This window comes from Schistosoma mansoni, assembly GCF_000237925.1.
Source record: "Schistosoma mansoni, WGS project CABG00000000 data, supercontig 0013, strain Puerto Rico, whole genome shotgun sequence".
In the NCBI taxonomy this organism is placed as follows: Eukaryota; Metazoa; Platyhelminthes; class Trematoda; order Strigeidida; family Schistosomatidae; genus Schistosoma; species Schistosoma mansoni.
This window is the reverse complement of record NW_017386025.1, coordinates 941,422-957,799: the sequence shown is the minus strand read 5'-3', so window position 1 is coordinate 957,799 and position 16,378 is coordinate 941,422. Positions and strand designations below refer to the sequence as shown.

The window sequence follows — 16,378 nt, the reverse complement described above, 5'->3', positions numbered from 1 at the left end:
TACGAGCGATTGCAAACTCTCACAACACTGATTTTCATCGTCATCTCTGCTATCATTGGTGTGTACATAACATTGGATAACATTCATTGTGATTTCCTCCTTCCTTGTTTTGAAGGATGCTTTGATGATACTGGATTCATGAGATTCTCATCCAATAAGTGCATTTAGTGCTTCTTTGAACAGTATCAGAGCAACTCCCTGAGTGATTGTGTGCAGCATTTTCTTCTTTGTGATCGGAGTACAGCAGCATCTCTGCCTAATCTATCGTTTTCTGTCCAGCTTGGATCCAATGAGTTTCACTTATTCTAAGCACTTTCAAGTTGTATCTCCTCATTTTTGTAGCTGTTTGATTAGTCCTTCTGGTCTCTCACATTGTCCAGACAATCCATGTACCTATAAAAATTGTTGCCCTGTTTGTTAGAGGAGATATCGACCTCGTCACTTCCGAAGAATTTTGGCTTTCATGATGAGTCGTCACAGTTCTTCTGAATAAAGATGCTTTAACTCGGAGGGCGTAGATAAAATGGTCAGGTTTTTTTAACAAAGTTGTTTTTTAGGGATGGGGTCGGTGATCCCATATCTGACCCTCCTCCTTTACCCAACCTTGTGACCGGTAATAACCCTAGGAGAGCTGCAGGTGGAGTTATTTCTTATCTGTGTTGCTTGTTAAAATCTCGGTAGCATATAGATATTTGTCAGTATAGAACTATAATTGGGATTCTTGTATATTTCAAAACAGAAATCATCCAAATTACTACACGACTAAAAAATTTGTGTGTGACTTATGACTTCTTTTTTTCTCCTTCTGTGTACCTATGGTTTATTGGATTTAGTCATTAAAAAAGTCAAACTCATCCGTTTAATTACTAACAATTGGTTTTTGTTTATTGGTCAGTACAAAAAAATTAGACTTGTTGATTTTGTAATCATATATACAAGTTAAACAACATATCCAATTATCAACATATTCATAATTTGAATAGTTTACTCATATTTATTTGAATAGTTATTAATTTATATTGTTAATTTTCACTTTTTAGTTCCAAAAGATTTAAATCTAGTAGCTGACGCTCCACTTATTGAATATCTTGAAGCATTAGTTCAATTACTTGAGCGAAATTTAATTCCATTATCTGTTGAATCACCTTATAAGTCTACGAATTCTGTCAAAAAGCATATTTCCGCTTTTCCATTTGTACTGCGATCCAATAATATTCATCGTCAATTCATTACTAATGAACATGAATATTTAGCATCTAATATTTCACAGAATACAGCAAAAGATAATGCTAATTGGTGGAGGCGTGAAGTGAGACATTTGTGCTTGCAGTTGCTAGCTTCCTTATTAAATCCAATTACTCTAGTGAATAACGATGGATTTACAACAACTGGTAAGAATTAGTATTTTTTTTCCATTGGTTGATATCAGCGAAAGATTACTTTATATTTAAGGCATTCAACTTATAACCATTCTCTAACTTGGTTTCACATATTTTCAATTCATATACTGGGTTTTATTTCTGGCTCTCACATGCATTAATTGGCAGATAATTACGGAGTAATTTACCTATTTATTACAGCTTCTGTTATTCGGAACTGTCTTTAATGCGAATTAAACTAAATTCATTGCTTTTCACAACCTGTTTTGTTTAGTGAAGATAAGCGTATGATGAAACAGTTGTGTCATCAATCTCAATGTTAAGCAAATAATAATCGATATATGTAGTAGAGAAATTAATGAAATAATGAATCTCCTTCAACTGGATCTAATAGGATATATGTCACAGATGCTCGTCAATTTTATTTCCAACCACTTAGCGTTAACTGTTCTAATGTTTGATTGTTAAAGAATAAAAAGAGGTCTTGTCATCAGATCATGTCAGTGCTTCAAGGTTTTCATTGATGGTCTAATATTGATCGGTTCATGATCTCAACAAAAAGTAAACGCAATAGAATTTATAAAATTAAACGAATTCACTCTTTTTCATGGGTCATTATCAACTATAAACTGCCTGAAATATCATGAGGAGTTATGCAAGCGGTAAATTAAAGCTTTGATATACTTTAGTCTGTGAAATTGAAATGGATGTTAGAAATGTAACTGAAAATCATAATAAAAAGAACATTATGCGCGACATCTTGAGTTATCCCCAGTCTATTGATTACTGTTCCCCCTATTCACAGCCACATTTGGCTAAATCTTGTACAGATGTTATTTTCTATTTTATGGTACGATGTGGTCTGTTTGGTTGGTATATAAACCCAGTATGTTTGTGAATAATGATTCATATTGCAGAGGTTGTTATTGGTGTTCTGGACTTAACAGGCTGGGTTAAGCAGAAAGCAGGACCGAGTAGTGCTCAAGACTGCTCATACGGCTTTTGTGTATCATTGTTCCAATCGATAATTCGCGGCTCTCTGATTGGCGGTCTTATAACGTTCATATATTAACAGGGCACGTACGCACTCACATGTTATAACAATGTCGGCGAGACTAAACTATATGGACGAGCCAATCACCAAAATTCGCGGGTTTTCAAGTCACGGCACTAAGTTCGGTACCTGATGCTTGCATACGGTCGGTTTACAACGGATTTTAGAGAAGACGTGATAATTCAGCGTCTACAAGAGAAGTGATCATAAGATTTCGGCGCGAAATTCAATTATCCATTTGTATAAATAGAGTTTTGGCATTATAGCTGATGTCAGTTCGTGATGAAAACCTTAAGTATAATTCCTAACCTTAACCATGAGCTGTAAATCATAATTTGAATTCTTCACACAGGTTTATAACCCTCATTTAGTCTTAGTTATTATGTTGACACTCAGCGTCACTCTAGCGTCGCTCAAAGGTCGTCCATAATATATAGTCCCATCCTTAACCCTAAACCTTAACTCTAACCTTAAACCCTAAACCATACCAATATACCAACAACATTTAAGCTGTGTGGTCTAGGCTAATAGAATTTTTGAGACTTTATCATGGTTTCAGAGGTCGACTACTATGGAGCCATATGGATGTGTTCCTGTACCGTATGCACTATGGTTTGAGAACTTCTGAACCTATATCTGACCTTGAGAAGTTTTTGACTCGTGTAAAAGAAGTGTATCCACTTTAATTCTTTGGTTTTGTATAATAAATTTTTACTGTACACTGACTGTCTTCTGATTGGCTAATATTTCTCAAGGTCATTTAAGATTCGTTCGAAGGTAGTCCATGTAGTTTAGTCTCGCCACAATGTCTAACATATTAATTCGATGATAAGAAGTATCAAAACAGAATTATTCATTTTATTCTGTAAATCTTGTTATTCATATCCTATTTAATTTTATCCTGAAATAAATTTATTCAGGATTTATGGTTGAGGATTCACATTATAAATTTAAACAGTTCAAATGTCCTAAATAATAGTTGCTCTCCACCGACACGTAATTGTACCTTGAGAAAAAATACCATAATTTTTTACAAAATATGGACAGCGGCAGTACAGCTAAAGATGTTAATTAGTGTTCTTTTACTGGTGTCTCTAAAAATTATTTAGTATGACAGCAGTATCTGTGGTCTTACTGATTACGCTTAGAAATGGGAATCATCGCAATTCCCACAACGCTAAAAGAGAATACAAATAGAAATACAATTGAAGATTTATTGACTCTCCAAAATATGACGATGTTGAAACAAATACACTCATTTACACTCATTTTACACACAATTGATAATTAGTTAATAAACATCATATAAATGAAAAGATATCCGGGATAACTGTAAAACATGTACAAAGTTCACACAGAATAATACAATGAATGTAACTGTCACACTGAACTAAAGTTCATCCCTGTCATAGTGAACAATATTCACATTTAATTATTACAAAACATATTCATCTAAAATAATGATACACTGAAAAACAGAATTACAATGTCGTATTGACTAAAATATTATACTTCGAATAAAATCATTGTCACATTGGAAATGGACTAATAGTCCATTCAAGAAAATGTTACGTTGAGGATAAATACAATGTCAAACTATTACATTGTAAATAAAAATTATGAAATATCACCCTAATTTTAGAGAAAAAGAAATATGAAATTGCCCTTTTGTCCCCACTTATCACTATCTAACTAAACTTCTACACTTTTCACAAAAGATTAGATGTAAATATTCCTTTAAAAACAATTTTATGTGTTATTACATAAATATCTTATTCTTCCAGTGCTTCCAGGTTTTCTATGATGGTCTAGCTTCAATTGACTCATGGTTTCAACTATGAAAATAATTTATCTGTTGTTTTCTTCTTTTTAGTTCATGATCCTTACAATCAAAATAAAATGTCTGAACCAATGTATACTATACCATCTGATTCAGTTGTATATCAAATAACTCCTGTATTAGCATATAATCTATTGAATAATTTATTAGATACTGCATTAATCGGTTCTGGTATCGATACGGAATTACTTCATTCTAATAATACATTTCCAAAACAACAATCACAAGAACTATTCAATAGTTTTTACCATTCATCTACGAATAAATCGTATATGGTTTTACCACATGTTGATAGTAAATCAGGTATTGCTGGTGTAATTGAAGAAATCTCTTATTTTGGACGAAAAATTCTATTTCAAGATGTCGAAGTAAGCTAATCATATATTATACATACATACGTATATTGGATAAATTTACCTTTTAACGAACCTATTTTAACTGCCCGCATATTTCTCCTCATTTCTTTTTATTTTAATTTCTTCATTTCTATTTTATTTTAGATTAGTGTACAATGTATACGATTATATTTTCAATGCATCATAGCCTATCCATGTATATTTGTTGATGCCTTATTGAAGTCAACGAATTTGGAGAGTAAATTTATACAACTATTGGTGTATTCATCATCTACAAGGTAATTTAAAAGAAACAAAAATTCAAATTACTGTTAATTTACGAAATTTTTTTATCAATATTTAATGAGAAAAGCTCATATAATTGTACTGTACAACTTTTGGAATGATTGTTAAAAGTGGATGATTAAGAAGTTTCAAACTATTAAGATTGACCTTTTTCATTTTAGTTTTCCAGATGATAACTGCTTGTAAACACTAGTCAATGAAATATTCAACTAAACACGAAATGATGTCATTCTTCTATTTGACCCCTCAACCTTAACAGCCTGTTGTTATTTTATTTTCTCCTTGAATCTTGTTTCATTCTGCGTTCAAATTATTTGGTTACTACTAGTCAACTGTTGTTTCTTTTTATCAGTCAATCGAACTCAAGACAATATCAAGTTTACTATTTGTTTTGTATGTTGAGCTTTTGATACTTCGGTTGATTAGTAAGAATATACATATAAAATGCAGCACTATGCGTATATATGGACATGGATATGATCGTTTCTTTATTTTGCTAATTCATTTTAGAATAAGAAATGAAATGGCTCGTCAATTGGAACAGTTGTTCATTCTTGTATCACCTTTTCTTTTCACTGGTCCTACTTGCTATACCAGAAATAGTTCATCATCTGCTTCACATACATCTTATTCTTCGATTTGTTCACTTCACGGTTATATTCGTCATCCTGAAATATTAGATCTGATTCTTAAAACCATACTTGATACATCGTTACCATTTTTTGATGTGAAACTGGACATTATGTCATTACCGGCAGTAAATATTTTAATTAGTCAATGTGCAGAATATTTTCGTGTACGTGGCTTTTTACTTGGTCAAACACCTCCTCAAATTCTTAAAACGAATTTCAATACTGATCATATCACTATTCTTCAAGTAAGCTTTATTTAATTGATTGTAGGCTGCGTTTTTTGTTAAACAAATATTGCCATGATAAAACATTGATTTTGTGTGTGAATATAAAGAAACATTGTACAGTTGTTGAACAATTGACTTCTGTAGTGTGAATTAGTACTTTATATTTATGATAAAGTTAAATAAATTCGTTAACGATCGTTAAATAATTCCAAGAAATGTTTGTCTGATTAAGGTGATTCTTACAGAAGCAATATTTATCACAATTACATAAAAGTATATGGTGCTTTTGACTTTTTAAAACTGTTTGTTTCAACTTTTTTTTTGTATATGACAGAACTTTATTATATTAAGTTATTATTATTACTAATCTCATAGTTGAAAGCGTGAGTCGATTGAGGCTAGACCACCATGGAAAACCTGGAAGCACTGGACGGCCGTTTCGTCCACAAAACCCCTTCTGATAATTATTACTATTATTATTATTATTATTATTATCATTGATGGCTTTATTCAATATTATATTCTAGTGCAATATAGAATTCTCAGCACGAGGTATTTTCAGCAAGTTTTTTCCTTACCAAAAAAAAACAAAAAAAAAAGTGAAAAAAGGGTTAAAAAATCTGATTCTGTATGAATTATCAAATTTGAGACATGCTTAAGAATATAGGTTATTTACTAGGTTAACTCTAACAATCTGTTCATCACAAAGTGCTTTTTTTGCATTTGTAAGCAAACTGATAAGGGTCACTGTGCTCTTTTATTGCAGGTTGAAGTGGGAGTATCAATAATTTTTCCACTATTTTGAGGAAAGGTGAAGTTATTACTATGGGTCTAAGTTTCACATTTTTATCACCTGATACTTTCCTAGGTATAGGGATTATCTTTATCTTTCTCCACATTTTCAGTATGACATTAGTTGAGAAGGATCTGTTAAAGATATTCGTGAATGGATACCATCAGGTCCTAAACATTGGGATAAATTAAGTTACTGGAGACATCTTCGGATATCATTTTCAGTGAAACTAGAAACACAATTATTCTTCGAACCTGTGGATATAGAGAGCATGACGTCAGATGAATGACGTAGAAAAGAATCATTTAAGTCACAAACATTCAGATGGTTATCGCTTCTAATCTGTCTGTTAGACGTACCTTAAATAAAAATATAAAATGTTTTGCGACCACAAAACAACTCTCCGTATTTTATTTAAGGTATTTATAAATAAAATTATTTTTGACGTGTAACCAGAGTAAATTTTAATTAGTTTGTAATTTTCACTATTCATTATTAAATGGTCAATGTAGGAGATGCGTAATTGTTCCTTATGAATTTGGTAATTATTTTCCACCTATTTTGAAATGCGATTAATTCAATTCATGAAAGATGCTTACCGTTTAACCAATAATGTTCACATATTTATATCTTAATTACTGAAGAATTGGAGGCCACTATGACTGCACAGAAGTTTAATGAATGAAGACGCTTTATTGTTAGAAGCTAAACGAACACCACATTTGTGTCTCTCAATGTTGGATTGTAAATAAATCTAGTAGTTAGAATTGTAAAAAGAATCTAGTTTTGTAAACTGTTTTTGTTTTGTTTTACATTTCTCAGTAAATTGTTATCATTTTGTAAGTAACGTAACTTTTTCTTTCTTTCGAATACTTACTTTCTTCTAACAATATACATTTTTTGTAGAATGATTTATTATGGTTTAAAAGAATGGTGGATTTTGATGATAAAAAAATGCAATACTATGAAAATCAAATACTCAATGATTGTTTACTAGCTGGTCATTTGAATTCAATTCGTTTAATTTGTGCTCAATCAATAGCATGTGTCACTAGTCATTGTCAATGTACATTGAATCATCATCTGTTACCCAGTGGGGGTTTAACACCAATTATAGATAAAGCAGCATCTAGATTAAATAACCGTAATAATAATAATAAACTGAATTATTTAGAAAATGGATTTATCACTAACATTAATCATTTATTACCACCGATACAGTTATTAAAAGCAATGAAAAATCCAGATATACTTGTAATTAATATGAAAAATGAAGAAACTAATCCACAGACAATGTTAAATAAAGAATTTACAGAAAACAGGATACCTATTCACTCATCTGTCGCGTTAAAATTATCAGTTGATTGTATACAAATAGCAAGAGATTTTATTTATTATCTTATTGTAGAATGTTTATTCCCAGCAGCTAGATATTTACTTTCAGATCAGAATGCTAAAGATTTATTACTATATGCTTCATCAAATGGACAATTGTCTAAACGTGAATGTTTACGAAGAAGTTTATCGATTTTATTTAAAAACTGTAACCTTCCACAATTTGATGTTTTTAAAAGCCTCCGACCTATGACTAAAGAAGTATCACTGTCATTTTTGTGTTTTATATGTCGCATAGATTGTAAAAGTTTAGAAAAGGTGAGTACTACTTTGATGTTTTTCAAATGGTTGTTTTCATTATCAGTATATACGGTGTTTATATAGTCTTATTTGTTATACTGTAAAAAATAAACCACTAACTTGGGACCCAATTTATGCTATTAAAAGTATTGTAACTAAATGCAATCATGTGTTATCTCGTCTTCGATAAAAAGAGCTTGCTGTTTAATCTTCCAAATTATATGCAGAGTGTATCCAGGTGGTATGACCGATAATCGTAGATAAGGAATATCTCTTTTTAATCAATGGGTATCATTAGTATGTTGAAAAAGTCAGTATTTTGGTTGAATTACTTTATACTCAATAAACCATGTTTTTTTATAAAAAAAACAAGTAACTTGTTTTATTAAAGTCCATTAGATGTATTGTAAAAACATTATAAAAGTGGATTGTTTTATTTAATGCTGGTGGCCATCGTCATTCAAAATGACTAATTTTGAGCAGGTTCTTTAACAGAAATTACCTCTGGTCAGAAAACTGGCTGTAAATTATCTAATAATGGTTTTGTATACACTCTATTTAAGATAACTTAAGAAGCAAAATAACCGTTTGCTTTTGTTTTGTCCGCATCAATAAGTAGTTTCTCTGTTTAGGTCGTTTATTACGTAACTGTAATGATGAAATATTATTTCGAAATTGAAGAAACTATTTGTCGTTCTCTTACCACAGCAAAATAATCTCTCACTTGAAGTTGGTGATAACTACGTCTTGACCATAAAACTATCTAACTTTTGTGAAATGAACGTTTATTTAACAAATGTACCAATTTATCACTAGAAAAATCTTTGACTATCGGAACAACTGGCTGATTGAACATACCAAATAATCAAAAGTCATAAACACAACCGAAATCTTATGCTTACTTTAGAATATCCCGACAAACTGTCTTACAATAGATCACTTGGTATTTTTCTACTGAATAAGTTACCCTTTGTAATATTCTCGATTGATCTGAATAATATTTTTTTCAAAATTCTATGTCAGTTTGTGATTTTTCATTTAATCTCTGACGTTCGATCTTTTCTTTTTCAAGATTTTAATTTTTTTCATCATTTTTACTAGGTCGTTAATTTACTAATTCTATTACATCATTCACATAAGTCAGATCAGATTGGTTCAGAGATTGGCTCAATTGAAACATCATCTGACGTAGTATTTGATCATAGTTCATTCAAATCTACTAGGGAAGAATTGCTTCATAAACAACATAATATTAATATAATACCAAATGTAATAGGAAAAGTAAGTTGATAATAGTATTAAGCACCCTATTGTTATTGATATTAAGGACTGAATTTCGATCAATCATTATTTGGTATTGTATATCTAATGTACATCGCATTTATATAATCAAAGATTAATCGAATTTCAGTCTTCTGTAATAACAATGAATCATTCAAACCCTTACTAATAATGATATGAACACCTAGTCTATATTCAGAGCAAAAGATACTGGGTTCGACTCCTGGAGTGAACAATAAGATTGAAATTCAGGTCCATCTAGCCGAGTTCAAAATTAGTCAAAACGCTTTTCCTGGATCACACTACTAGCTAAAGTCTGTCTTTTGTATCAATTCTTAATTGTTTTAAACAGACATTTTACTTAATTCATTGATAAGTTAACTGAATGAGTCATGAATAAATGTCAAGTGTCCATCGACACATAAGCCAAGAGAAGAGTGCTTCAGAGAATAGTTGTCATCCCAGTGATTGCCCTTGTGAATTCATACGATTCCATTTATGTATACGATTACAACAATAATTTTTAATATTTTTATCAATAAATCAAAATAATTTATTGAATACAGTAACTAAAATAATCAAACAAATAAATATACAAAAATGTATCACTCTTATTGAATTTTTGATCATGAAATAGTATGAAAAGTTTAAAAGCTTATTCAAGGATATTACAAAAGCTAAATATCAAGTTATAAATATGGATCGAAGTTCAATATTGCATATGTTTATTATGTTTATTTATTTGTCAATGTTAACCGGTTGAAGCATTTGTCGCATATGGATCTTACCAGTCAATGAAAGTTGTAAATTAGGATACCAATCTATGTATTAATTACTACTGAACTTGTGAATTTCTGTTTTGTCGATTGATGGATTATTTGTGAAAATACATTTATAGAACCTTTATTTCTATTATGAACTCTTTCTGTCAGTGCTTTTATATTGTCTCTTGTTATTAGATGTTTATGAATAGTGAGATTTGAAATCAAAGATTTATGCATTTCCTTGCTTATTCAAATGACAATGTTACCTTGTCAAATTTCCTTGCAAGCCATCATCAATTTGTTGATATACATGAGTCTGTGTTAATTTTGACTTATTATTTTATTATATATTTCTCTCCATTGGATTTTAATAGTTTAATATTCTTCATTTATTTGCACATATTATTATAGGCTGGTGTTCATTGGGATGTCCAACCCATTGTAGCTGGACGTGCAAAATGTGGATTTGTTGGTTTACGTAATGGTGGTGCAACATGTTATATGAATTCAGTTCTACAACAATTATTTATGCAACCGGGTGTACCGGAAACATTATTAGCTATTACCGATACTGATGATATCGATGAGAAAAATATTCTATTTCAAACTCAACAAGTCAGTTTAAAATGTAGAGTATTTTCAAAGAAAAACAATTTCTTCGTTTATTTTGGTTTTTTGAATCTTCCCATTAATGCCTAAGACTATAATTGATTAGTTTCTATAACATCATTAAGTCACAAATAATTTAATCAGAGATGGATGGTAGCTAGCAATGAAGTCCAAGACAAACATTTAGTCTTATCTAGGACTCATCGTCAGTTGGATGTATATCTGCGATTTCTTTACATAATGTTTTTTGTTTTAATGTTTCATTTAGAGTACAAACAACTTTATGCTAAAGTAACACCATGATTAATATATAATAACATTTTTATCCAAAATGGTTAGGATAAGTAATAACATACAGATTGTAAGATAATCTGCTAAAGATTGATTTTTATCATTAAATAATCGATGACAATTTTCTATCCTTGAATATTTGTGATTAAACTAAAACAGGATTATTGTACATGAAGAGTCAGTTAAAATTGTTAGTATCTTAATCCTCTTCACTTTTTTACATCATCCGATGTAGTATTACGCCATATTAAGATATCTAGATACGTAGACATACATGTCAACATTAATACCTTTCAGTGAAAATGTACATTACTTTACACATTGTAATCGTAATCTCTATAGCGTACAGAGTGTATGACAAGAGTATTAATAAGAAAGAAAAGATCAAATTTTATATTTTTTAAGGAAAGTCCGTGCAAAAAAGAAGTAGTGATCAGAATTCTCTAAATATTTATGTGTCGAGGGTGGAAAAGTAATAGTTAATGTATTCGTTTTGTTGTATATAATCACTGTGAAAAATGTAATTAAAATAAGTAATTATGTTCTTAATACTTAAAGGATATTTTATTTACTGGATTTGTATGTACGTGTAGGTTAGGTATTTCTGAATTATCAACGACTATCATTTTTTGTATGATAATAATTTGTTCTATTTCACTTGTCTAAACAATATTATAAGTTACTTACTGAATTTATAGGGAAAAAATAGTGAAAGATATTATAGATGTTTAGGTAAATGCTTACTGAAGTAGAAATTACAGTCCGTCCAATCAACATATTCATTTCAGCCTTCATGTCGATGAAATTAAAATTGAAAATTATCATTGCAGTAATGATTTGCTTTTAAAGACGATTCCTCACTTACAATCCATGTTTAATTCTTCTTAAAGTTTTGCTTGAAACAGACTTTATCTTTGTTTAATAATTCCAACGGTGCTGCGAATAGTTAGTCGATCATTGTATGTAGCTTTTTAACTGTTATTTTCAGTTGAAAAATAATTCATAATATGATAGTAGTGTAAATATCATTGGTCAGTTAACAATAACACTGAGCTTACAACAGTGAAAGTTAATAGACCCTTTTTATATTCTTATGGAGATGACATGTAGATGAACTATGAAGATATTTATCTAATCTGTACTGATAAAATGCTGTTATATTTTATCATCACCCTGTCAATTCAATAATCATCTTCCTGAAGAGCCTATGATCTTTTTAGTGTCTCTATTATTGGAAGAACTATAAACTCAAAAGCTAATGATTATTTTTCAAAAGAATATTTATTTAAATAACACAAATTAAACACCAGTTCACCTTATGTTATAACGTGTTCGTGCGTGCATGTGCCCTATTTGATATATGAACGTGATATGACCGCCCGATTGGAGAGCAGTGGATTTATTGATCGCCCAATGATACACAAAATCGTATGAGCAGTCTTGAGCAGTACTCGGTCCTGCTTTCTGTCTAGCCCAACCAGTTAAGTCCAGAACACCAATAACAACCTCTGCAATATGAATCATTATTCACAAACATACTGGGTTTATATACCAACCAAACAGACCACATCGTACCATAAAATAGAAAATAACATTTGTACAAGATTTAGCCAAATGTGGCTGTGAGTAGGGGGAACAGTAATCAATAGACTGGGGATAACTCAAGAATGGTAAAACGTATAATAATAGTCTATAGGTCAAAATGAAGCTTATAATAAGAGGAACACGAATACGAATAGTTAAGTTACTTAACAATTATACAATAGGAAATATACATATTACATTGGTCCATAAATAGCCCTCAAAAGTTACCATTCACAATTCTTTTCGGGATACAACACCTTATTTGGACATTGTCATAAAATGGTTTCTGTAACTTATTAACTTAATCATGAAATATGCTAAATAATAGTTTATCTGGAAGTTATAACATTATCACTATATAATTTAACACAATCATTGTTTGTTAGATTGCTAAAATGTATTGTATAACATTAAAATTTATTTAACGTTAAGCCTAAATTTACTTCATTCGCTCAGTAAACAAACATCGGTTAAATATTGAGGTATATATATATATTTTAGTGAATATGTATAACTTCAAACAGTCGATTCGATTTATAATCATAAGAGAAGAAATTTTAAATGACGCTATATAAATTTTAAAATTTTACTTCCAAAGTTAAAATTGGCAGTTATTTGACATAGTTACATTGTCTTTTCCCATTGTTTAAATGAGGAAGTTATCTTATTGAAAAGTTATGTCACGGAAGACTTCTATTTACCGACATCAAGTTATTAATTTGAACATTAAGAGAGGAATTTCCAACATTCGTGTATTTTGAAGTTCACCGCTCATGTTAATTTATCGCATGTTAACAAGTAACTCTTTATATACTTGAATGTATATCCTCAGGCCGATATTATAAATTCTATTTCATCTCTTCCCTAAAGATGCTGAATACAAGATATGACTGGACAATTTGTTCATTTTTGATTACTATATCTTCTCTTTCTTCAAATGACAATATTTATATCTTTATTTATTATTTATGTGAACGGAATTATACATCGGAGGTGAATTTATATATATATATATATATATATATATACTGAAAAATGGTTGCGCAACATCGCTAGTTGATGGAAGTTGACCATCGGTGGATTATGAGTGTGTACTATCAAGGAATTGCACACTTGTACGAAATAACCATCTAGTGCTTCTTAGTTTTCAATGGTTGTCTAACTAAGGGTCAATCCGTGATGTTAACATGAAAACTCAATAATCTCCTTAAATCTCTTAAACTGATATAACATTCAATTGTTTTAAGTATATACGGATGGTAGCAATAGCGTAATTCAGAATGAGTGTTTCGTCCAATTTGGGAATCATCAACTGGGTGCGCCTGGATCCCAGAGTTGGTGGTAAACACTGGGCTTGGACTTAGTACCGTTCTTTCCAAACGTATCCACTTATATCCCAAAAGAGACCGATCAACTGCATTCCTAAACGTCAACGGGAAAATTGAGATAACCAATATTATATATATATATATATATATATATATATATGGTGTATGCTAGTGATATCGACAGATATAGATAGTATGTATCACCAGTCAAAAGTGGAATGCCTGGTGGCAGAAGGTTGGGGAAATCGAAGAGAACAGAACGAGGACAGAAAGGGAACAATAAAGTCTGAGACAATTGATGTATATTTTGCTAAGGAAGTATTTACCATATGGTTCACAGATTTTACCAAGATATTTTTTAATGTTTTATAGTACACTTGGTTGTCCCACTTGTGTTTTCGTTCACTACAAATATCAATTATATTGTCGTCAGTTTATTATTCTTTTATTTCTAATCTTCTAGTTATTCGGTCATTTACTTGAATCTCAAATACAATATTATGACCCAGTTGGGTTTTGGAAAAGTTTTCGACCATGGTCAACCGACATTGAAGTGAATCCATATGAACAACAAGATGCATTTGACTTCTTTCAGGCCTTAATTGATCAATTAGATGATGAGTTAAAAGTAATTATCTTTCAATAAAAAATATTTCATAGACTTTTAAATATTTCCATATTACTATTATTATTGCTGTTTTTATATTGGTCAAAATGTTTTAAATTTCGCTCTTTTAGTTCACGTAAAACTAGTCGTTTTGTTAACTTTCATCACATAGTCGAACCAATTCCGTTTAGTGATGAGTTATTCAATCTATCCACTCCTCGTTGTTAGTACATGTGTGTGTAAATCAATAAACCATTAATGTCCCTTTCTCTACTATTTATGTTCTCACTATATTTGATTCATATGTGTTCACAGTATTTTCAAATTTTCACACACTAACTGACTTGTAGGTTTTGGATTGAGTTTTTAAAATATTTAGGGTTTCTACCATTTTCTTGGTTTTCAACTTTTCCTGTAGACACTTTGAGACCCTAGATATGAGACTGACCACTATTGAGTTTGAAACCCAAATATCATTCAGTACATGAAATCAGACACAATTACTTTCTAATTTTGTGAACTTAAAGGTTAACTAGTCAGTTAAAGTATAAGAATATCATTTTATAATAAATAATAAATGACATGAATTCGAGTTCGAGCAAAATATTCAATACACTTTATAAGTTCAACTAACAAGAATTTTACACATTCACAACAAATCTACGTTTAGTAGGATTAATTAAATTTAATAAGCCTGTTCGCTAAAAAAATGCCATAGTGTTATAATGTGTGCGTGAATGCGTGTATGCCCTGTTAATACATGAACGCCAATCAGAGAGGAGTGAATTTATTGATCGGAGCAATGATACACAAAAGCCGTATGAGCAGTCTTAAGTACTATTCGGTCCTGCTTTCTGCCTAACCCAGCCTGTTAAGTCCAGAACACCAATAACAACCTCTGCAATATGAATCATTATTCACAAACATACTGGGTTTATATACCAATCAAACAGACCACATCGTACAAGATTTAGCCAAATGTGGCTGTGAATAGGGGGAAAGTAATCAATAAACTGATGACAACTCAAGAATCGTGTGATAACAGTCAAAGGTAAAAATAAAACTAATAAAACTACGATAGGAAATATACATACTACATTGGTCGATAAATAGTCCTCAAAAGTTATCATTCATAATTCACCACGGGATATAACACATAGACAGTAAACAACTATAGCAAAAACTATTGTACAGCTTATGCGAACTTCGTTTATGCAAGAATACAACAACAGTTACTTCTGATAGTATATTCTCCATGTTTTATTTCACATTGGACATGTGATGTAATAAAAGAATAATAGTTGAAAGCGTGAGTCAATTGAAGCTGGACCACCATGGAAAACCTGGAAACACTGGACGGCCGTTTCGTCCTATTATGGGACTCCTCAGCAGTGCGCATCCACGAACCCGCTCTCGCGAGCGAGATTCGAACCCAGGACCCACCAGTCTCGAGCCGAAGCCCTTAACCGATAGACCACTGAGCTGGCATCCAACGGTGTTAATGTCTAACTTCAACTGATCCACGAAGTTGAGCAACTATTCACCAATTGTCTTCAGTGAGTTCCTATCTCACAACAGACGTGGTTTTGAACTCCACTGGTCACTGCTTCTCACTAGAGCTCCTAGATATACTTCTCGAAGTCATTAGTGAGCATATAATTATATTAATTATAGAAGGGGTTTTGTGGAGATTTAGTATTTATCATAGTTGAA

General features: G+C 31.0%; 1 protein-coding gene across 1 annotated transcript in view; it reads left to right on the top strand.

The window, feature by feature from the left end:
- Positions 1-14,704, top strand: part of Smp_198740 (ubiquitin-specific peptidase 24 (C19 family)) — a gene marked incomplete at both ends in the record, with an annotated part of 49,310 nt that extends 34,606 nt beyond the window's left edge. Inside the window, 8 exons of the mRNA XM_018790844.1 lie at positions 1,007-1,391; positions 4,424-4,641; positions 5,267-5,307; positions 5,425-5,791; positions 7,473-8,273; positions 9,303-9,482; positions 10,658-10,861; positions 14,522-14,704. Coding sequence (XP_018645862.1) covers positions 1,007-1,391; positions 4,424-4,641; positions 5,267-5,307; positions 5,425-5,791; positions 7,473-8,273; positions 9,303-9,482; positions 10,658-10,861; positions 14,522-14,704 — 2,379 coding nt within the window. The remainder of the gene's footprint in view (positions 1-1,006; positions 1,392-4,423; positions 4,642-5,266; positions 5,308-5,424; positions 5,792-7,472; positions 8,274-9,302; positions 9,483-10,657; positions 10,862-14,521) is intronic.
- Positions 14,705-16,378: the final 1,674 nt, after the last annotated feature.